Raw genomic sequence first — 25,718 nt, 5'->3', positions numbered from 1 at the left:
CCAACTGTGGGAAATCGCCTACTAGTGGCAGTCGAAATACAACAATGACATTTATCATGGTGGAATGAATAAATTAATACAAACACACACGCGATAAACGCCATTTAAAAAAAAAAAAAAATAGTTACTGCAAAAATCAGTATTGTATCTGGTTGGTATTGAAAAGTCAATGTTTAATTTTAAGTAAAATGCGATATCCGCCGTGTTATTCTGTCATGTTTTCTCCCTTTCTTTCCAAACCGCGACAAACGCCATCCGCTCTCAACCAATCACAACGCACCATTCCACCCAATGTAAACAGTAACAGAAAATAGTGGTTTTCATCTTTCCACTTTCTTGGTAAAGAAAACACATTTTTACTCAAATTAATCTAAATGGATTTATTGCGTTTTGGAACCAAACTCTTCATATATATCTCCTGTGACTAGACCATTATGCTGCATGTTGCAAAGGCTATCATCCAGTCACTTACGTTCACATTTCTTAATGCATCCAAAGCTCAATTCGGATCCAAACATGCACCTGCATGACGCATAACCCCTGTGCGATTTTCCATGGGAAATGAATGACTTCCGCCAAATGTCGTTTGTCGTGTGTAATGAAAAGGTGGCTTTATACTTAAAGATGAAGTGTGTGATCTCTGCCATTAGCCTACCAAACAGAATTGCACCAATATATGGAGACGCTTAAGCAGTATAATGCTGTGATGGTGCCAAATGGTTACACTTTTGGGAAACTTATCTTACCAACAGCTTAGGTTGGGAAAGGTTAAGTATTTTAACAATTTTATTTTTACACACTTCAGCTTTAGACATCTAATGTTGATGCTATGCACACAGACTACAGCATAAATCAAATGTATTACAATTATATTACTCCTGTCTACTGTAACTGTTTTTATGCTATGACATGGGATACAAAGAATAAAGTCATCCAACATTGATTAAACGACGATCTGTAACCAAGAAAAAGCACTTTAAATATAGTAATCGAAAGACAACTAATGCACATTCACACAATGAAATACAGTAATCAGTTCAGGGTAATAAAGTATCTCCAAAACTCTTCGTTATTAGATAATAGTGGCTATAATGCAAGTTACTCAATATTAACTTGTTATTTTAGCCCAGCAACCAATAATAAACATCAAAATACACCGTGACCTGGAGAAACACTCTTGAGCCACAAATTATAAAAGTGATTTATTCCAAAGCACAGAGCAGGATTCAAGAACAGCACATTTCCCTTATAATGACATACTGCGTGATAAAGTATAATGAATAGTATTGAGAACTGCAGTAAACAGCATGATGATGCCATCAGACATGAGCCTGTACTACACAGTGGTTATTAAAGGCTAAAAAATAAGATCAACTGCCACCATTATGACTGATTACTCAGAAAATGTACAAAGGGCAACGTGATTCTAATAACTAATGAAATATATTAAATGATATGATTAATCTTGTATGTATAATGCTATAAATGCTGCGGTAGCTCAGGAGAGTGGTGGTGCATCTGATCGTAGCATTAAGTCATTTCAAATGCACTTTGACGCATCAAGGGATATACGTTTCTCAAAATTACAAGAAATCAGATTTTCAGCCAATAATCAATATCAGCAACTGAATTTGTAATTTGGCGCATTTTTTGTAATTATTTGTTTTGTAGAAATAAAATTGCTCTGATTTACAAATCGGTTCACAAAGAGGATAGTGGTCACTTCCTGTAAAAGGACTTGGGAGTTAAACCCAAAACAATTTGATCTTACCGTACCTTACAAAATATTTCAGTTCAAAATATATCAGTATGCTTATAAACATTCTTATGTAGAACTTAAGCTGTAAGGCAAAATCTTCCCATCATTACCATGAATGCACATCACATATATATTTCGCTCAAATATAAAAGGTGAATGTTCTTGCAAATAGAACAAAAGATTATCCAAATTAGCATTCAGTCTATTCTTCCTTTTCATCATTAAAAAGGCATTACAAATCAAACCAATGGCTCCATAACTGGGGACGACGCTCTCCCTGAGTGGGTGACTGGCCTCTGGTGGTCAAACAGCATCGGGACCGCTGAACATGGGATGGTCTCTGCTGAGACCCATCGGATACTGTTGAGTCCAGTCCAGCACCATTGGCTTACAGAGACCGCAGCAGCGCCACTGGAAGAAGTTCACCAGGTTCTTCACCACTCCAAGACTATGAGAGAAGAAACCACATCAAATATAAAACTGACACATTTATGAAAAAAATAAATAAATAAATGATGAGTGTTATCTATGGAAGCTTGATTCCATCACAGAATAAAACAATAAAAAAGGTAATTGTGAGTTTATATCCCATAATTCTGAGAAAAACAGAATTGCAAGATTTAACCTCACAATTGCGAGTTATAAAGTGAGAATTGCAAGATATAAACTTTAAATAAAGTCAGAATTGTGACATATAAACTGCCAATTGCAAGTAATAAAGTCAAAGATAAAAAGCTGCAATTACTTTTTTTAATTGTGATTTTATATCCCGCAATTCCGAGTTTCTCACAATTGTCAGGGAAAAGTCATATTTGCTATTAAAAAAAAAATCTGAATTGCGGGAAAAAGTCAGAATTACGAGTTTATATGTCGCAATTCACATTTTTTCCTCAGAATTGTGAAATAAAACTCACAATTGTGAGTTATAAAGTCAGAATTGCAAGATATAAACTCATAATTGCAAGAAAACAAGTCATGTAATTGCAACTTTTTATCTCACAATTCATACTTGATTACTCGCAATCGAGTTTATATCTCACAATTCTGAGAAAAAACTGAATTGCGATTTGTAACATCAGAATAACGAGAAATAAAGCCATAATTGCAAGATATAAACTTGTAATTGCAAGAAAACAAGTCAAGTATTTGCTCATTTTTCATCTCACAATTTGGATTTTTATAACTCGCAATTTTGAGTTTAAATCTCACAATTCTAAGGGAAAAGGTCAGAATTGCGAGTTATAAATTCAAAATAAAGTCAGAATTGTGAAATATAAACTCGCATTTGTGAGAAAGTAAGAATTGCGAGATATAAACTTGTAATTGCAGGAAATTTTTTATCTCACAATTCAGACTCGATAACTCGCAATTCCGAGGGGAAAAAAATAGTCAGAATTGCGAGATATAAACTGCCAATAAAAGTTATAAAGTCTAAATTGTGAGGTATAAACTCGCATTTGTGAGACAAAGTAAGAATTGCGAGATATAAACTTGTAATTGCAAGAAAACAAGTCAAGTAATTGTAACTTTTTTTCTCACAATTCAGACTCGATAACTTGCAATTCCGAGGGGGAAAAAAATGTCGAAATAGTCAGAATTGCGAGATATAAACTGGCAATAAAAGTTATAAAGTCTAAATTGTGAGGTATAAACTCGCAATCGCAAGGAAAATACAAAATCTTGAGATAAAAATTCAACTACCTTCGTTAATTGCTAAATTTAAATTAAGTTGTTTTCTCGCAATTCCAAGTTTATATTTAACAATTGTGAGTTATAAAGTTCGAATTGCGAAATATAAACTTTCATAGGGGAAAAAGTCACTAATACTTTATTCCAAGGCGAAACAAGCTTCTACTTATGAGCCATAAACTAGTTAAACTATGCTTACTTGAATGGGTTTTGTCTGAGAGAAGAGGCTTGAGGGAGTTTTCTCTGCCTGTGTGTCAGGTTAGCTCTCTCGACCGTCGTCAGTCCAAGGAACGCAATCTGTGAGGAAACAAAGCAAAGTATAAAGAGTGTGTGCATGCATCACAGGACAAAACAGTCCTTCAAATGAACACTTTACACTATTGACCACTATTAATCCCAACAGGAAGTCAGGGCATGAGAACAGGTTCCTAATGCCTCTGCAGGGGGAACCTCTTTACACCATGTTAGTCATGTGAGAACAACTTGAGGAATTCTGCTGAAACACTACAGACATGTGAGAAAATCATTATTTACACCATTATTTGTTCATTTTAATTAAATTATACTATTGAAAAAATATATATTATTATTATTAATCAGTGTAATTTTAGTATTATTTATATACTATTATATTTATTAATATTTTGAATTTAATTTGAGTAATTTTTTTTTCTAGCTTTATTTTTTATTTCAGTTTTAGTAATTTTGTACTTCAGCTTAAACTTATTTATTTCAGTTATTTTATTTAGTTAGTAAATCTAACTAGCCTGGCTAACGCCAGACCCAATTCTCGTTGAGACTTGGGTCTGGGAACCACATGTTCATTTTCTCGTATTTGAGGCGTGGTTTACGAATGCCCAGAGCCGTTTATTGGGTGCTAAGAATGTCTATCAAATGCGCCTGTACGTAGCTCATAGCCAATCGTTTCGATTATACCAGATGACGTATGCAGAGCGACAGAAATTAGACGAGGGAGACGACGATGGCCGATGGGTCAGAGATTTATGTGTAGCCTACACGATGGCGTGTATCTAACGGCCGTTTCACACCGCATGCGTGAGCGGCGCGTATTTTTTTCGGCGTGCATGTTAAGCAATGAGTGCATTCACACCGGGAGCAGCGCGTGAGCGTCGTGCAGGAGCGGCGCGTGAGCAGCAGTGAAGCGGGGGTTTCGAATCTGTTTTTTGCTGCATTGCTCACGCTAAATTAAAGTGAAAGCACACTTTTGATGGACAAAAATAAATGTGATTTCACACAAAAATTGCCACAAAAAGTTTTAACAAGAACTTGAGTAGGCAAATAAAAGAAAATAAAGACTCTAAAATATTTATAGAAGATTTACCCGGTAAAAACTTGTTTTTAATTATTCAGTTTGGGTGAAAGTAGTGTATTATATAAATAAAAAAAACTAAAGTAAACTAGCCAGAAAATATTATATATAAACGTTCTTTTAGTTCATGTAACGTTAACACACAGACAGCTACAGGCTAGCACAACCCAAATCAAACCCGAGTGTGTGGTTTATTTGTGTGTTTTGTTTTTTATCCGCGGAGTTGCGGTCTTGTAAACATCGAAAGTATGACTGAAACTAATAGATTGGAGCCATTTTCTGGGTTGTTTTGTTGTATTACATTTAACTTATATGCGAATGTTGTACACCTCCCCATTACAAAATTTCAAGACTATCAATGTTATAAAATGACCAACTTCTAAAAACAAATGTATAGTTGTCTTTGTGAAGAATTGCTCGCTTATATATAATGCCGAAGTCATATTTCAATGTCTTTGGAAAACAAGAAGAAAACACAAAATGACTTAAGCAATTATGCTATGAGGCTAACGATATGTAGCTTTGGAGCCGCTGCTGTGACACTGTCTACAAACGCTTCCAGTGTGAATACTCTCGCGCGTCTGCAGCTGCAGTGACGATGTTACGCTGACGCGCTGCTCAAGTGCCGCTCACGCTTGCGGTGTGATATGGGATGATTATAGTATCAAAATGATTAACACGTGCAAGCACACTTATCAATGAACTTGATACATGTTGCAGAAATGTTTTATCCATGCCTTTAAACTTGCGTGTGCAAAATTCAAAATTGAATGAATGTGAAGCAATTTGTACAAATAGAGACATTTTTGTGAATACAAATGTTTTCCTTTGTATTAGTGTATCATAATTTGCACATGCAACACAGAAGACGTGCATGTGTGGATCAGGTGACACGCGTGCATTCATTGACTCGTTTCTGAGTCGATCCTATTTGATTCATTTGGATTTTGAGACTTTCATTTCGCGGGTTTCGCCTTGCACGATCCACACACAGCTGTCTGAGAAAACCTGCTACCACTAGATGGCAGTATTCTGCTAAAACAGACAACGGCAGCATAATCAAGCGTTCTTCCGCATTTAAGACGCTTAATGAGAGTGATATTGAAGCACCAAATTTAGTACACAATAATATAGGCCTACCCTATTAATAAAGCATACTTTATAGAGGCAAACATTACGTTAGATTATGAACAACACCCATAGAAAACCATTATAAAACGCTTAACGTGCAATCGCGCGTTGCATGCTCAGTAAGGTGTATTGGCTACTGAGTTTAAATATCACCGTCTTATTGCATTGACGTTAAGCTTTTTCTTTATAATATGCTCTATGGGAGGAAAATTATATAGCCTACAGACAAGAGACTACATGAACGCAATGTACGGCGTTTCAAGTTAATAAAATTTTCCTTCCCGAGCCTGTTAAAAAGAAAAAGCTTAACATGAAATAAAAATTCTGCAGTTGCGTTTAACTTTGCATGTGAATGGGAGAGCAACCGGTCCGAGAGTGCAGTGAAGTAAGTTTTAGGTTTGATATTCGCCACATTTTATAAAGGGACCATCTGCAAACTCCACTCACAGTCAAAAAAATATAAACGTCCAGTCATTCATTCAAATGAACATATTTCCAAGGTTATATTATAACCTGGAAGTCTAGTGGGCAGACTGACTTAGCCTACTGTTACTGTATGTCCAGCCAATATCTCGATTGAACAGTAGCCTACAATTTTTTAATTTACTGTAAATTGTTTTTCTATTCATGTTCCAAAGGTTGTAGTACGTTCCTAGTGACAAGTCAGGTGAAATTTTACATTATTCACTTGTAGTAAGTCACCAAAAACCCGTTTGGTTAATTACAGTAATTTTTTTATAAAATAATAATTGTTTACTAAATAGGCTACATGAAGGGAGGTATTGGGACAATTTCACCTGTAGTAAGCCAGTCTAGTCACTAGGAACATACTACAACATGAAAAAACCCTTTTGGTGAATTACAGTATTTTTCTGCAGAATACAGGCTACATGAAGGGAAGTATTGTCCAAATTTTACTTGTAAGTCAGTCTTACAGAAACCTTCTACGAGCTTTGGAATTGAAAATGTCTGTTATTAAATTTAAAAAGTAAGCAGTAAGACGGTGATATTTAAACTCAGTAGCCAATACACCTTACTGAGCATGCAACGCGCGATTGCACGTTAAGCGTTTTATAATGGTTTTCTATGGGTGTTGTTCATAATCTGACGTAATGTTTGCCTCTATAAAGTATGCTTTATTAATAGGGTAGGCCTATATTATTGTGTACTAAATTTGGTGCTTCAATATCACTCTCATTAAGCGTCTTAAATGCGGAAGAACGCTTGATTATGCTGCCGTTGTCTGTTTTAGCAGAATACTGCCATCTAGTGGTAGCAGCTTTTCTCAGACAGCTGTGTGTGGATCGTGCAAGGCGAAACCCGCGAAATGAAAGTCTCAAAATCCAAATGAATCAAATAGGATCGACTCAGAAACGAGTCAATGAATGCACGCGTGTCACCTGATCCACACATGCACGTCTTCTGTGTTGCATGTGCAAATTATGATACACTAATACAAAGGAAAACATTTGTATTCACAAAAATGTCTCTATTTGTACAAATTGCTTCACATTCATTCAATTTTGAATTTTGCACACGCAAGTTTAAAGGCATGGATAAAACATTTCTGCAACATGTATCAAGTTCATTGATAAGTGTGCTTGCAAGTGTTAATCATTTTGATACTATAATCATCCCATAGTGTGAAACCTATGTGTGAAACGGCCGTAAGGCTGCATCGAAAGGTAACTTCGCGTCTGCTGCCATGTTGGATCCATAGGTATAAACAAACTGCTTCGGTGTGTCGCATAGACGCGTCATCGTCTTGCTGCTCCCTCCCCGTTCTGTGATTGGTTCCCTAAATCAGGCGAAAATTTGGTCCATGGTATCCATACTGCCTTTCAGCGTGAATAAAATCGCGCTGCGGGAAGGCAGTATGGGGAAACCCAGACTAAAATCTAACTTCATTAATAAGACCGCTAAGCAATGTTTACTCTCTACAAAAATGTAACAGCAGCTTTGAACAGAGGCACAAAATACCATAGTTATGTTTCCATCTAAAGTAGTGAATTTAACTTATGCGCAAAATTGCAATATTGCAGAAATCATGTGTGAATAAAGCACCGTTTCCCTCCCATGTGTTCAAGAGAACAAAATCGTCAACTGGCACAAAAGAATCTGTAATGAAAATGGAAGTTGCTGCAATCGGGGAAGAGACTGTGGCTCTTTTTCCCAACATCATAAATGACTTGCGTCTCAGTGCGCGCAGACGAAACACAATAAACGCTGTCATGTTATGTAGCGTTCAGATGCTGGTGTTCAGGAGCGCATTAATGTCAGACACTTCTGAGAGGGAATTAAACTAAATCATTCCGATGACAGACTTTGGCTCAGAGATTTCAGAATGATCAAACCAACACTTGAGATGCCGTGCGATGCGATTGGTCCGCTGGTTAGTCCAGTTATCCAATCACATCCTCTTTTGAAGTAAAGTCACGTGATATTTTTGGCACTCCTTGAGGGATTTATACGGTAAATGTGTTTCCATCGTAGTTTATTCACATGTCTTCCTATCGGATTTTATTTTTTTATCCGCCTAAACATGTTTTTAAACTTTTAAGAATTCATGCTCTTCTTGGCGTTTCCATCCAGCGTTTTATCCCAAAATGCCCATAAAAATAGGTGGATGGAAAAACAGCTAATGATAAATATTTGTGGTTTTTTTATTATCAGTATTGGTCTGAGGTCAATATTAGACTGATATAATATAAGTGCATCATTTGAATATCAAACTATTAATTTATTCTAGGTTGTAAAAGTATTAACAGTTTCTATTATATTTTATTCTATGAAGAGGCCTGATTTCAAATGACGTAAAACACTAGCCAAAAATACCGTATTTTCTGCACTATAAGGCGCACTTAAAAGCCTTTAATTTTCTCAAAAACGACAGTGCGCCTTATAATCCGGAGCGCCTTATATATGGATGGTGAACACACTTTCACCAAGACGGGGAGACAGCGCCGGGCGACTTACGCCACTATCTGCCAATGGATCGTGGATGCCTGGGCTGATATATCAGTCTCAACTGTGATCCGAGCTTTCACGAAGGCAGGAATAATCTCTTTATTCAGCCGGCTCACATACCCGTATTTACTTCCTGTTTTCGGCCGAAGTCCACAGTAGTTGATTGTCGAGTTCGCGCGCGCGCGATCAAACCTCAAATGGATAGTTTATCTCATAGACATGTCTATGGTTTATCTGATTCGGATGAACTATCCATTTGAGCTGATATTCTCAGAACACCACACAGCACCGTCATCGGCTGACAGTCTGAGTCTCCACTGTTGCTTAGTTACCAATGATCGCGCGCGCGCACTCGACAATCGCCTACTGTGGACTTCGACCGAAAACAGGAAGAAAATACGGGTATGTGAGCTGGCTGAACAAACATCATTTTTATTCATATCTTTCACATTTACTGCAGTCAGATTCACCGAGTTCACTCACATGGCTGTGCACTTGTAATGACACATTAAGGTTGTTAAGAGGCTAAAAGCAGGTTTAAGACTTGCCCCGTTTAAGTCAACAGGGTGCACGTTTTAAAAAGAGGATAACACAGTGTAGGCAACCGTTTTTTGTCGTTGTTATCTGTACTGACAGCACTCCAAATTTACAAAAAATCAGCTCAATGTTAAAATTGACCGGAGTTTTCCTTTAACGTTTGAACAACGTTACCATGGGAGTGAACGGAGTTGTCAGAACGCTTAATAAAGTTTGACTTTATCTGACTGTTTTGTTGACATTTCTTGACATCTAGTGGATGCATAACGCAAACCCAGTCAAACGTTTGACTGCAGTATCTTATGCGCCTTATAATCCCGTGCGCCCTATATATGAGAAATGTTCTAAAATAGGTCATTCATTGAAGGTGCGCCTTATAATCCGGTGCGCCGTATAGTGCGGAAAATACGATATATGACATTGTATCAGCCATCAGCTATAGTACAAAAATAATGACATAGCTGTTCTCTCTGGTTCTTCAATCCGAACTCCTATCTGGCCAGTAGTGCTGATATTCATGTTAAAAGCACATGATCAAGTCACTGACCTGGTAGAGCTGTAACAGCAGCAGGATGGAGGCCCAGCAGGTGTGGAAGAAAGCGAAGCAGAAGATGTAAAGCACCCAGGGAGAGCAGCCCATGAGAGCGGTCACCGCCCCCCACACACCCTCCTCGGTGTAGTGCAGCGGGCAGTGTTTCGACCAGTCTATACACAGAGACACACACACATTATCATAGTGACTACGTTTACATGAAGCCAATAACCCGTTCAAAACCGGGATATTAGCAATAACCCGGTCGCGCACGGCCATGTAAACACCTGCAAAAACCCGAAATATGCTTATATCCCGGATTTTAAAAACCGGGATACCTGGGGTACCCCTTTTCTAACCCGAATTTTTGGTCATGTAAACGCGCATCGGCATATCCCCATAGTTATTTGTGTTCTGCGCATGTTCTATTCGCAAGGAAACTTGGTCTTTTGAGTAGAGGAACTTCTCAGCGCATACAAAAACCTGCGTGCAGTAAGTTATACCGGAAGTAAACATGGCGAGACGAAGCACAGCATACTTTTGGAGCGAGGTCAGTACCAGCACCAAAGCGCAAACAAAGGCGATCGCTATCTGCCCCGAACTATTCATTATCCGCGTGCTGCTGCTGTTGTTGTCGTCTTTGGACACAGGAAGAAGAATCGGAAATGACGCATATTGCGTCTTAAGGTTGTCCGTACGTCTTGACGCTAACCGCGCGTTGCCGTTAACATCGGGATATTGCACTTCAATGTATACAGGAGAAACTCTCTCTGCTCACGCATGTAAACGGGTTATTCCTACTGTTTCAGAAACCCGAATAGTGACCTTAACCCGACCATAACCCGAAAATTGGCTGCATGTAAACGTAGTCAGTGTCCTCTAGAGCATAATGTGACAGTGGATATTGGCGAAACACAGACGAAAAGTAAACGCTATGAATGGCTCATTACACTAACACTGGTCCGCAAATCACCCTGTATGGAAACTCATGATGAATGTAATGCAATGTAGATGAATTGGAAGATACAGTACATGAAATGTGTTTTTACAGTATCTTTGTCGTTTATTTAATTTTAAAGCAGTAAAGAATGTTTAAAACTGCATAAACGTTAAAACTTTGTTGCGACTTGGTTTTAATAAATAACGCAATTACTAAGATCAGTAAGATTTTTTTTAAAGAAATTAATACTTTTATTTAACAAGGACACTTTCAATTGATCTAAAGTGACTGCAAATATATGTATATTTTCATGAACATTTTCTATTTCAAATAAAAGCTGTTCTTTTGAACTTTCTATCATCAAAACAAAATGTATCACTGTTTCCACAATAATATTAAGCGGCACAACAGTTTTCAATATTGATAACAACAATAAGAAATGTTTCTTGAGCATCAAATCAGCATTTTAGAATGATTTCTGAAGGATCATGTGACACCGAAGATGTAATGATGCCGAACATTCAGCTTTAGAGACCAAGTTCAAAAATAACAATCTTTCAAAACTCAAACTGTCCACAACTTCAGAACGGTAGTTTATTGTACATTTGAGTTCAAGTGGTGACTTACACTTAATACTGCCGTAGAACGTCCACATGCAGAGGCAGTTCAGAGCCACCAGGAAAAGCACAAAGAACGGGTGATTTCTGGCGCCTGTGGAACAAGTTAGCATGAGTAATACATTAGAAGAGAAAAAATACAGAAAAAAAGACATACGTGTCATTAAACATCTTAGTTTGGGCATGTTACCTATGCAGCCATTGATCCAAATGGAGTGGTGGTCTTGTTTAGCAACACAGGCATTACAGTAAAAGCAGTGATTGGCTCTCATTGGCTTCCTCATCTGTAAAAACAAGGTTTTCAAATAACCTGGCATCAGACTTTGTAGAATGTTAACAACATGTGTTCCTGTCAGGAGAATATCACACAATATTATAGTAAAAATGTGTACGTTTTTAAACCATGGCCTGGCGGTTAGTGCACATGCTTGGACTCATTCAGTCTTAATACTTTTAGAAGGTAACAAGTGTGAATTGATCTCGTTTCATTTCCCAATCTGGTTTTCTTCTCATCATCATTACCTGTTCTTTATATCTTATAAATGAATAGACATAATAACTTACCATACATGAAGTACAAAATATCCTGGGATCCAGACAACCCGCTTCTGCCAGAACCACAATATTCTACAGAGAGACGAGACACATGAGACTAGAAAGAGCTTCACAGAACCATTAGGTCAACTAATCCTAAACAGACTAAATACATTTTTTATACATATATATATTATTTGTGTTATGAAATGAGGGGGCAAAGTCCTCAGTTTTAGTAATGTTTATATATATATATAAAGCAAATGTAAATGTATGTACCAGTTACACTTAATCTAGTCACATTTTCCAGGTTAAATAAACATTACTTTACATAACATACAATAAACAAATACAATTCTATTTTAAGTATGATTATTTTTGTATCATCAGTCATCAAACACAGGAAACACTGGTCACAGGCACAGAGATGTACCTTTAATTTCTCCAAGCTGATTGCAAAATAAAATAAAACCCAGTTATCATGTTTTAGGCCATTTTGATTTTGATGTGACAAAGCGGTGATATCTAAATGGCTGAGGAGTGTTTACTTTTTAATTATTCTTCCCATTAACGGCATCATTTTGCTCATTCAGACCGATTCGGCACGAGTTACTGGCACATATATTGACCAATCAGATAGTGGCATTACACCAGCCAATCACAGCCAGTCCTTACCTTCTTCTTCTCCTCCTCGGTTGCCTTGACGATGCCAGGGTCTGTCCTGCAGGAGCGGAGGTAGTAATACAGTAAGGCTGTGATGTTGACTGTGAAGAGCATCTGGACTGTAGCGCTGGGGTCATGTGAACGCACGTTAAGGCCTTTACGAGATATATCACTTGTATTTCCCTCAAACAAGGAATTTTTCAGTCTCACATTTAGATTTATTCGTAAAGCATTTAGTCCTATCAATGAGAAAATAGCAGAAATCGAATTCTTCGGTGCAATTCAAAACAGAATTGATATGAAAGTCAATAGAAATAAATTAAATAGAGCAGGGGTTTTCAATCTTTTAGATGCCACAGACGCCTAACATGATCAATCCTAATCCCCATCCTAAAATTTAAATCTATGTAGTTTATTGTATAACGATCCAATTTACACTGTGAAAAAGTATTAGGAAAATATTTAATTTCCTTTTAAGTTTTTTTTTTCTTCATATTATTGTACTGTATTTATTTGCTTAAGTTAATGTGATGTTTATTATTATTTATTTATTTAAATATCATTTTATTTGTTTGTATTTTAATATAATGTGTTTGTTTGTTTATTTTATTCTATCTTCTGATTATTTATTTTAATCTTAATTAGACTTTATTTTGTATTACTTTTTTTTATGCATTAATAAATTATTTCTTTTATCTATTTTTACGCTTTCCCCCCAAAAAAAACATTTCTACGGACCCCCTAGCACTCCTTTGCGGCCCCCAGTTTGAAAACCTGTCATAGAAAATCACATGCACAAGTGTTTGTATGTATTTGAGTATGTGTGTGTGTGTTGTTTGTGTATTATACAAGGATATCAGGTAGAAACCACAAGCCCCATGTGACCACCATCCAGAAGATAGAAGCCATGAGACTGGCCGAGGGAATCAAAGACCGTACCGCCACAGTCGCCAACTGCCTACAGACACAAACAGGACAGCATTGTTAAGACACTTAAGAGTCGAAACAACAGCTCAACTTTTTTTTTTTCCTGAACTTTTTGTTCTGACCTTTAATGGTCTCTGTAACATTTAAAGGGATAGTTCAACCAAAAATGAAAATTCTGTCATCATTTACTCATCCTCAAGTTGTTTCAAAGCTGTATGAATTAACTGAAACCAAAAGAATATATTTGGCAGAATTTTGGTAAACAAACAGTTGACGGTAGCCATTGACTTTCATGGTATTTTTTTTCCTCCATACTATGGAAGTCAATGAGGGCCATCAACTGTTTGTTTACCAACATTCTTCCAAATATCTTCTTTTGGTTTCATTCACAAATTTCGCATTTGAAACCCTATACAATTTTATGGAGAAATTCTTTACACAATATAATGCTCCAATTAAACAACCTCAAATATTATGGATCTTAAATTTGTATTTTTTTTACCAATTTTTTTTTATTTTTTTATTTTTTAAAAATTAAGGGGGGGGTCATTATTTTTTTCCTTTCTTTTCAGAATATGCCATTTTATGTATTAATTGTATTTTTTAAATAATCTGTATTTGTCTGTAATTAAAGTCGGCATGAAACTATTCTGACGTACATCCGAGTAAAACGGCTTCTCAAACAAGAAAATAGTGTAGGGCGGGACTTGATTTTGTCCATCAGGATTGATTGGATGGCTGTGGTTTGCTATTGGTCGATGTCATGTGAGTGACAGGTTGTCCCGTCCTCGCGCCAGTAAACATCATCAGAGAAGAGAAGAGATGCTGCTGCAAGGGAGTTATTTTGATTAAACATCATGAGGGCACATTCATTTAAAAAAAAAAAAGTGCCCTGAAATACTGCACTATTCCATAAAAAAGAAAACGAAGAATTGTCCATTTTGGATTCATGGTTACTTTAACCATCTGTTTCAATCCTCAAAAAATTAATTTGCTTAATTATCTGATGTATGTGCAATGGCATCGCAAATTATATAATCAGATTCAATAAGACAAATAACAAAATGTTGCATTCATTAATAATACTCAAATTTGCATAATATTTAATAATCAATACAATTTAAATACATTTTAATCAAATCAAAATATATATAACCAGTTGTTATGGTATTCTGGGTAGCTGCTTATATTTTCTTCTTTCAATTGTCTGTTGTTATTTTTGTTTTCACCTGCTTTGCCATCATTGAGACAAATCGAGGCAATAATTACAAAATTAACCAACAAAGACCATTCACATCTTTTCTGTTCTGCCAAAAACATGCAATTGACTTTAAACCATCAATATGGTGTGCATAGTTTTAGTGAACAAAATGTTAGTAAATATGTTATATGAGCAATTCGTGTTTAGTCACTTTAGACATACAATCAGTCACATCATATCCAACACAAATACATTTGTTGGGAAAATGGTAAGTAAAGAGTTATATTGTAGGTATATGAAAAATGAATGAATAAAGGCACCTCGAAGTGAGGTTGATCACAGCCATGATGCAGGCCAGCAGAACACCCTTCAGTAACCAGGACTCGCTCTTCATGTCTAATATGGCACCGATGGCTCCGACCACAACAACACTGAACGCAGACTGTAGACACACCTGAAACAGACAAGCACACGCAGTTACATACACACTACCACACACTCACACTCTGAACGATGAAGTCTTTTCAGCAGCAATGAAAAATCAGGGTTACAGCAGAGGAATGTGGGTCAGTGAATAAGTGGAATGTTATTTTCTTGTTTAATAAAAACCTAAAAATGGAGAATTCTCCAGGGCCAAACACACATTATGAGAGAAATTGGCTGCTTTTGTTTCTGAAAGCTTAATTCAAGGTTAAATACAGCCCTGGGATTTCAAATAATCGCCTCACGTCTTCCTTAATAAGGTTAGTGAGAGTGGTGTGTGGGAGTGTGTGTATGTGCGTTTGCCTGAAACGGTTGTAACAAATACAACCATTAAAACTGGGATCCACATGCAATGAAACACTCATTTGTTTTACTTTTCAACTTTATGCTTTACATTTTCTTAAGAAAATGTTATTAACTATTATGAATGTGAATTATTATTATGATCATTTATATTTATTCATATTTGTAACATTCATTAGCTTTTTGAAAAAAATATCTAAATAAACATTATACTTTAAATTAATAAAAACATATTCATGTTTTTGTTGATAATAATAATAATAATAATAATGTGTAGACACATTTTATAGATTCAATTTAAAAATAAATCAGTAATAATAATAGTTATTATTTTTAATTAGAGGTCATATCCACTATAAAATAGCATCCACATCATATTCAATAATAATACAAATAAATTAAATATTCTAATTTATGAATTTTACTGTGATTATTACATAATACTAATTTTACTATGAACTTTAAAATGAAATGATATTAAATTCATATAATTAAGATCATATAAATATAATATAACATTCAAATCATATCCAATAATAATAATAATAAGTATATTAAAAGACAATTTTACCATTTATTTGTACTATTTTTTTTTTTTATCGAATAAATTCCAAGTTCTATCTATAGCACAAATAGATATATTTAACTATGCTAAATTAGAGGTTTGTTCAAATCCAAAATAATCTGAATATTACTCCAGATTTTAGAGCATCAAATCTACATCACGAAGTGAAACCTGATTTCTAAATATTTTAAACAAAGGCACGAGTGTGTGTGAGCATGAGGTTACCTTGTATCTATTGAGCAGTTTAAAACACGTGGAGTTGGCTTTGATTCGTTCCGTCTTCATCGCACTGAGCGTGTGAATGAGCAGAGGGCTGTGCACCTGGTGCGCCAGGTCAATGGGAGTGTGACCCTGAAAATAACACAACCACATCAGCAAAATGACACAAGCTAATGCTCAACTTACAAACTGAACGCCCAAGTGAGTGAAGAACCAGTTTTACAGCTATTGTTCTGCTGGTTTAATCATATCAGCATCATAACAGCTTTGGATTTAGTGATGGACATGTAATAACTAACAATCCCACGTTTAAGATGTATGTGGAATGAATGCAAGTACTTTCACATAGGAACAACTGTTAAACAGAGCGTTACTGACAGACTGGGAAGAAAGGTGCTGCAATGTAAAATATGTGAAAAATTATAAAAGGCCATAATAGGTCCTCTTCAAGGCCAGCCTATAACTGCTGTCATCTTATTTGCACAGAAAAAGTGACATACTTAAAACATAAAATCAAAGTTGACCCGATTTAATTTCTTAAAGGTGCATTGCGCAACTTTTCATGTTAAAAATACCTGTTTTTCTATCCTATATATGCTTAAAGAACTGCCTGATGGGCTGAGTGAGCCCTTCTCTGCGCACTGAGATTGCCTCTATAATCCTGTACAGTAAAATATAAAAGAGGGATTCGGGCTCGAATTTGAGACTGGGCGTGACGTCATGCGCGTTCACGTTCACCAGGCTATGTCTCGCAAGTTTGTGTATTCGCCGGCGCCACCATTCTCCGCATCAGCGAAGACAACTCGTGCGTCAAAGGTAGAAGATGGATTCAAAGAGACCGGCTTGTAGTCCATTCCAAACCCCAACACAAACTCCACGTAAAGTAAAGAAAAGAAAAATTTTGTCTAGTGCCACCAAAAGGTCCAAATTGGAGTCAGACAGGCGTCGGAGTAAGACGAGAGTCAACCTCGGGAAGGCATTCAACAAATGGAGAGATCTCCGGTCTGCTCTTGGTCTCAAACGGGATCCTCAGTTGGCTTTTTTCTTGATAAAACGGTAAGATATAGCCCAGTCTCTAATGTCTGATACGGCAAATCTGTATTGTATGACAACAAATGACGATGCGTAAAATGTGTAATGCTTTAGCGTAAGCTAGATACATGTACAATCAGAATTGGTTTTACTACCATTGTCAGTGAACAGGTTCATAAACTAGGAATTGTGTTCGGAAGAATAGTACAACATGAAACATAAAACATATCCAATAAAAGATGCGTGTGGTCCATGAGCGTGCACAACTCTGGTTGCAGTTTCGCTTGTCGCCAGAAGGGGCGTAGTTCTGCAAAAACTCAGAGACTTGCGTTTTGCACCTTTAATGAATAATAAATCAACCTAAAAGTGTAATAACATTCACCCTCCATGAAATGTAACCATGCTGAAGGGTGTCTGTGGACACTTACATTGGTATTCTCCAGGTCCACGCTGGCTCCAGCCTGCAGCAGGATGTGGGCCGCATCCACATTGCCGGCCAGTACAGCACAGTGTAGAGGTGAGTTTCTGTTCACTTTATCCACCGCGTTCACTGAAGCGTTGCACTTTATCAGGAAGTTTGTGGGTTCAGGTCTGTGTTTCAGTAAACCACAGCAATGACGTGTGAGAAGAGAGAAACACCAGGACAGGAAAGAGTTAAACTACAGCCTACATCAAGACACACATTATCAGCCAGGCCACATCTGATATACTTTAGGATAGATGTTTTGAGTCAAGGTTCTTAAATTAACACTTGCTAAGTGCCAAATGTCAGTAAAAGATAAAAAGATGACTATAAAACATGAAAATATTAAGAATTTTTTTATTTTGTGAAATATTATGACAAATAATACTGACAATATTAAACTGTTTTCTTTTTCAATATATATTTTAAAATTTAATATATTCCTGTGAGGATCATTCTAATATGCTTATTTAGTGCTTAAGAAACATTTCTGATTATTATCAATGTTGAAACCATTTCAGAAACTGTGAAACACCTTTTATCAAAGATTCTTTGATAAAAAGTCAAAACAAACAGCATTTATTTGAAATATATACTAAAATAAAAATTTTCGCTAAAATAATTTAATCAAATATGACATGATAACAATGTTTGCTAAATGAAATGACGGACTTTTAGAATTGACTGTTACTGTACTAAAGCCAAAGGAAATATTATAACATAATACAGGAAAACATTAACTTTGTATTAATTGTATCATTATTCAACTGGTCGTCTTACCCAATGATTTTTTGTGCCCCCAACATCAGTGGGGTTTGTCCATTTATGTCCGGTGTATCCACTTCCTGCAACAACACAGGAACAAGAAGTGTATTCAACGGCATTACTCAGTATTCAAACCCTTTATCGTCATTTAAAATGTCACTGTGTGTGTGTGTGTGTGTGTGTGTGTGTGTGTGTGTGTGTGTGTGTGTGTGTGTGTTGTGTGTGTCACACCTGTCCTTTGGCCATGAGGTAGGCAGCGATGGGCATATGCTGGAAGAGCACAGCCAGATGGAGACTGCGATACCCTTCACCATCTGCTAATGATGGATCGGCTCCATAACGCATCAGCTGAATGACCATAGACAAATGACCCTGCCTGTTCAGAGGTGACAAAGAACACCATCGGGAGATATAAAACACTGACAAGTTTAAGCAAATGCGGCTAGAATCAACATTTTTCAAAGCCATTTTTGCAATGACATTTAACCAACTGAAATTTTAGTGACTTGTATGATGTATGAATGCGGATGTCAGCTCTTCTGTCATTACATTAAATAGGACATCATGGTATGTCATTGCAAAATGATCTCTATTTCAGCTGGGGATGTATCTCACCGTATGGCCCAGTGGAGTGGTGTAGAATTCAGGTCACCGCCTAGCTGGTCTATGACAGCACCTTTAGATATGTAGTATCTATGAAATACAGTGGAACATACGCACACAAATAAGAACAGGTTTAATAAACTCCAGTGAATTGATTTGAAGTGTTATAACATTTAAGAGTAGGGATGCACTGATATTAACATTTTGGCTGGAACGATAACCGATAATTCTACATTTGAAAGCCAATAACAGATATATTGGCTGATAAATCTAAATCCAATCAAAATTTTTGAGAGCCTGATTACAAAAACCAAAAAGCCACGATTAAAAGCACACGATTATCATGTTGCACTTAACCGATGTTTTCTTTTTGAAGTGATTTCAATCATATTTCAAGCAATACAAAACTACCACGGTGAACAGTGCGCATCTGAAGTGTCTCAGCTGAAGGCAATAATCAATTATTTATCGGCTTCAAGAAATCGGACAAATTTGCCTTATCGGGCCGATAACGGTAACATAAAAAATTAACATACCTATATGGTAGCCGATATATTGTACATCCCTATTTTAAAGTGATCTATAACCTTGAACTAGAGCTGCACGATTAATCGTTAACCCTCTGGGGTACTTCATTTTAGACTCACACTCAGGACCTTCGGGTCAAAAATGACCCGGAGGGCGGCATTAAGATACATTTTATTTGAGTAAAATCAATGAAATATATTTTTGTTCAATAATATTTTTTCTTTTCTTTTTTGGTGTTTTGAGATAATTTTATGATTTATAATTAATATTTATGCAATAATTAAGACCCATTTTTTCCCATTGAATATAATAGAAAATTGATATATATATAGGCCTATAATTTAAAAAAAAAAAATATTAAAGCTGTATTTCATTTTAGAGTCAAGTCTAGGCCTCATGAAAGCAATTTTTGAAATGAGATCAGAGCCATCTGGTGGACACACTGGGCATTTTTATCACGCAATAGCACATTTTTACCACTAGTGGATTTACAGCTCTCTGTAGAAACCTATGGTAGAAACACTTTAGTGATTTTTTCACATATTGTTTCATTTTTTTCAGGTTGTTGATTTGAATATATAATAACAGATTCTCAGACTATTTTTGTCATTTTTTTTAATAAAAAAAAAAAAATTGTGGGTTGGTTTAAATGGTAATTTGAAGTGGCAGTTTTACTTTATAATACAGTCAAACGTGAACATTGCATTATAAAGAGAACAAATGGAAAACATTTTGTCACCCATTGTTTTAAGAGATTCACCCCTTCACTGTTGTGTGCTTTTTTTCTGCATCCTGGCTGTTTTGTAGATTGTATGCACAAAAAAACTCTGTATTTTCACATTTTTGCCAATTTCCCATTCATTTCCTATGGGGGTCATTTTTGACCCGAAGGTCCTGAGTGTGACTATTTTTTTTACGACCACTTAGACTTTTCAAATCCTGTCCCCAATTTATTTGGGTGTTCATATACCAAGTACCAAAAAAGTCACCAAGTTTCGGACCATTCCGATGAAGCTACAATTTTCAAAAAAAAAATTAAAAACGCTTCGGGACATTTTTGTCCCGAAGTACAAACACTATATAAACAAAAGATATAAACACTAATGTCTACATAATCTATCAAAACAGAGTAAAACACTTTGAAAGTAACTTACGCTTCAAATAAAGATTGTTTATCTCAATTGTAGGTGGCGACAAGTGACTTACATTTCTTTATTTGCCATTGAATCATTCATTCAAGAATTGGTAAAAAAAAAAACGCAGATTCATTCAGTAATGAAACAAGTCATTGAATCATTCACTCAACAAATTCGAATTAATTTAATATCTTTAAAATGGACTGCAGCAATTAAATTGGTCAGAACCTATAGTAAATCACGTTATTTTGTTTAGGAGAATAGCGATCTCTAGTTCAAATTGTGATCAATTTATCCAGAAACATGCAGTTCTACCTTGAGCCTTAACCTCCTAAATCAACTTATAACTCCATGAAAAAGGCATTGAACAACAGAAACACAAATAGACCAATCTTACTTGACAATATCTGCTCGATTGTTGATGGCAGCCCAATGGAGCAGCGTCACATTCTCCTTGTCAGGCTGCCTGACGTCATAACCAGCCTCTATAAGTTCTTTACACCTCTCAAGAGCACCAAACCTGCAATTTTAAACAAATAATGGAAAAATGTTGTTTATTTTTGCATCATGTGTATACCCACATACACATCAGGTTCTGCCTGAACAAGTTGTAAAACAGATATGCATCCTCTAATGGAAATGAAGTATTCGAGCAGTGTGAAGCATGCAGGCGAGACAACAAATATGGAAGCCGCTTGAGTTAAAAGAAACCCAGATATTACAAAAGCACAATCATAGCCTGTATTTGTACTCTATAATATCACTCCTGTTTTGTCTGCTTCTCTAAAAAGGGAGGATTAATGAATCTTTCTACTCACTACTGAACAGCTATATCTCAAGAGTATGATCTAAAACATACGCATCACTTGCTTGAAATGCCACTAAAATGTTTAAGCACTTGTCAATTAAGCACAATAACTATTATTGTAAATAAAAACAAAATCGTGTAAAACTGTGAATCCCCGTCTGTTAATATTAGCACTACCATTCAAAACTTTAGGGTCAGTAAGATTTTGCACAAAAATATTAAGCAGAACAACAGTTTTCAACATTCATAAATGCAGGCTTGATGGGAATAAGAGACTTCTTTCAAAAACATTAAAACAATTCTTCTAACCAACCCATAACTTTTTAAACAGCATTGTATGTAAAATAATATAAAATACACATTTTAAATTATAATGATACATTACTTCAATTTAAAAATATTTGTACATTATATGCAGACTTACATTTTAAAATGGCATATAATTATAATACATTTTTTAAACTGAGAATCACCATTAAGAATAATGGGAGTAAAACATGTCCTGAACTAGTGTTGTCACAATACTGGAATTTCTAACTTTGATACGATTGAAAAGAATCGATATTCGATACCATTTTCAATACCACAGGGGAAAAACGCTGCATATACTGTCATACAGATATATTTAACATTATTTATTTTTTTGTCCATCTATTGAAAGTCTAGGCAATCAAAAATGTCTTACATGATAAAGCTTTTAAGCTTTATTCATAAACATTGATCAATTACCATTACAATTATCTCACAAATATTTGCTAATGCTAACTCAATGTATTTGTTTTTACAATGGTGTAATTATGTTGCAATAGCTTACAGCACAAGGAAGCTTGGTTTTAAATGGTAAATTGAATTTTAAAAAGACAAGTAAACAGTAATAAAACTATAAAACTCACCAAGTAGGCATTGTGACATTATTGACCATGTATTTGACCATTAATAAGCTGCGAAAAAGAGCTCATTTTGGCACTTTTGGCACAATTATGTGTGCGCGCTGCAGATGTGAGTGCGAAATCTGCGGGAATGAGTAGAATTATGCGCAATCCCGTCCCGAAATTCAGACCCAGTCACATCAACACTATTTAACTGGAGTGAATGAGAGGAGGCGGATGTGTGTCAACTCACTGTCGGAGAGGAGAGAGCAAGAAAGCGCAACTGGTATCGGTGTATCGATTAGATACTGCAGAAAGGAGTATTGGAATCGTTTCAGATATTTCAGTGTCGATACATATCGAAATATTGATATTTTTGACAACACTATCCTGACTAGAACATCATTTTTTTTGAGATTCATGCTTAAATTCACAGAATTGCACAAATACTTTGAGTCCAAAGCTGTGCCCAAAAATCTCCAGGGTATCTTAATAACATCACCAGCTGTTAAGTATTCCCAGTGATGCTAAAGTGTAATCCCATTAATGTTTATTGCATTTCAAGGGAATAAGTCTTACTGTGTTGCTTTGACTATATCCCAGGAACTGCTGTCCTCAGGGTGCGAGATCTTCCTCGGCTGCTGCGTGGAATCAAGAGGTCCCGGGCCCTGGAAGCTGCCGGGCATGAAACCACCAAAGCCAGGACCTCCATGACCGTGACCGTGGCTGTGGGAGTGACCACCACCGTGTCCATGGCAACTGTCACCCATGTGACCATGGGAGTGGCCCTGTAAAACAAAACAATACAGGCTATTTCTGACTGATTAAAAAAATTAACACAAAATGCAAATAGTTTGTGATAATTAACCAATTGAATAATCGCCAGAAAGGGCAAACTGATTATTGATATTAATAGTAGTAGTTGTTATTGTGACAAGTGCATGACAAGGCTGGTCATGTGATAACAACATGTCAGCGCCCATGAGGGAGAGACCCTCTTCATGTAAAATAAAACAGATCTGATAGGTCTGGAGTCTTTATGTCAAGTATGTATCATTTTAATGATATTTCATAATTTTCTCTATATGCAAAACTTTTTAAACTAGCAAAAAATGTTACGCGCACATTTAAATAACAGACAGCAATTTTGTTCAATTCAGCATTGTTTTGTTGTTAGTAAACAATTGAATTGCTTCTATCTAGTGGTTAGAACTTGGAATCTGACGATCTAACCTTCCAATGAGCTAAAAAAACTGCAAAACCAATGTTCAATATGTAGCCCATATTTATGGTCAATAATAGATTATTAAAGGCAATGATCATGGCACGGTTTGTTTTACAGGTCAAATCTAATGACTTAGTGCGCCTTGAATCGATCAGCACGTATACACAGGTGATCAGTTAGCAGATGATGCTAAGTTAGCTTAACTGTTCTTATAAATCCATCTAACGACGTAACAAAAAAAGAATATAAACATTTTCTCTCTTACTCCGTCTCCTTCTGACCAATCCATCACTTCTGAGGGAGGTTATAAGTGATTGAACATGTAGAATTTACTCTGTCAGATACTGAAATCGGGCGTGCGTTCAACGCATCTTCCACTTCCTCGATACGAGTGACAAATCCTGCGCTCTGATTGGCCGCTTTGCCTCAGTGACGTTACTCTGGTTTACCTTATTTGCATTTCCTGTCATTTAAGAGCGCATTCCGACCTGATTCCGACAGGAGCCATTATATCAAGATTTACACACTTTTGTGGTCTGGTCATTTACCAGCTAAACATGCTGTTCCAGTTCTGTTTGTGAAACGTTGTGAAAGCCAAAACATATGAATGACATTTTTCTTTACATTCTTTTCAGGCTCTGTGTCATTTTTTTTATTAAAATTATTTTAAAAAATGGACTATTCCAGCTGTCTGCATAGCTAACAAAAATACCATTTTAGTAGGCTAGATTATCCCATGCAAATAATACATTTTTGGATTTTGCCATGGCATTACGATGTTTTATTATTATTATTATTATTATTATTATTATTATTATTATTATTATTACTGGACACACATGAGGTTCTTTGAAGTAGCCTACATTACCTCAAACCCTACCACCCCAAGAAAAGTTGTATTTTTTTTAAATGTACATTGTTATACAATGTTATATATAATGTATAATGTTATAAGTACATTTTTACTTTATTTTGGAATATTTTTTTCTTTCAGATATGTCCCCAAAACCTACATACAGAAACACTCGTTTATATTTGCCTTCATTTTATGCATCACTCTTGAATTTACATTGTCATTTAAAGAAGCAAAAAAAAAGATTTTGTCGTTGTTGTTGTTATTTAAGGAATATTCAGGAATAGTGTGATTAATATATACACACCTAAAATCAATTTGTGTGGGATTATCTCTGTCATCATATTTATCCCAGAAAACAAAAGTGTGGCTCCTTTTTTTTTTTTTTGATGAGACAACTAAGGTCTCAAGAAACAATTACTGTAAACTGTTGTACGGCTCATTCGTTAAATTAACTTTTTTTATGAGATCATATAAAACACAGAGGGAGTTTAAAGAATTGAACAATTCTTCATCAAGGAAATATAAGGTGTTTGGAATATAAACATTAGTAAAATGATATAAACATTTCATTCCAAGATCATGGACCTATAGTGATCACAAGATGGCAGCATATCCTATAAGTTACTAACGGAAGCTCCTCAGCCAGGAAAAACCCTCACAGCATTCTGTTGCCAGGACAGTATTATTGATTATGTTGCCACAGATCAATCAAAGCCTGAAGAGATCCTTCACTTCACACTTACCACAAACCACACTGAACTGGAACTAAACTAGGAACAGAGATATCGCTCTATCTGTCTGTCTGTCTGTCTGTCTGTCTGTCTATCTATCTATCTATCCGTCCGTCCATCCATCCGTCTGTCTATCTATCTATCCGTCCGTCCATCCATCCATCCATCTGTCTATCTGTCTGTCTACCTATCTGTCCATCCATCCATCCATCCATCCATCCGTCTATCTGTCTATCTATCTGTCCATCCATCTGTCCATCCATTCATCCATCCATCCATCTGTCCATCCATCTATCTATCTATCT

At 36.0% G+C, this 25,718-nt stretch overlaps 1 protein-coding gene across 1 annotated transcript; it reads right to left on the bottom strand.

Moving 5' to 3' along the window:
- Positions 1-1,189: 1,189 nt before the first annotated feature.
- On the bottom strand, positions 1,190-24,225 carry zdhhc13 (zinc finger DHHC-type palmitoyltransferase 13). The gene is made up of 17 exons (XM_056259198.1): positions 24,092-24,225; positions 23,181-23,389; positions 21,322-21,444; positions 19,273-19,350; positions 18,889-19,033; positions 18,673-18,737; positions 17,858-18,020; positions 16,404-16,529; positions 15,148-15,281; positions 13,552-13,657; positions 12,712-12,831; positions 12,067-12,129; positions 11,693-11,786; positions 11,513-11,596; positions 9,961-10,118; positions 3,648-3,745; positions 1,190-2,207 (listed from the first exon to the last, which is right to left on the bottom strand). Exons 1-17 carry the CDS (start codon positions 24,113-24,115, stop codon positions 2,063-2,065), a joined length of 1,935 nt encoding a protein of 644 aa, XP_056115173.1. The 5' UTR covers positions 24,116-24,225; the 3' UTR covers positions 1,190-2,062.
- Between the last annotated feature and the right edge of the window lie 1,493 nt (positions 24,226-25,718).

Source organism: Rhinichthys klamathensis, unplaced genomic scaffold, assembly GCF_029890125.1.
Source record: "Rhinichthys klamathensis goyatoka isolate OS25496 unplaced genomic scaffold, OSU_Roscu_1.1 h1tg000165l_1, whole genome shotgun sequence".
NCBI classification, from domain to species: Eukaryota; Metazoa; Chordata; class Actinopteri; order Cypriniformes; family Leuciscidae; genus Rhinichthys; species Rhinichthys klamathensis.
The sequence above is the reverse complement of the archived record's forward strand: the minus strand, read 5'-3'. Positions and strand labels throughout refer to the sequence as shown.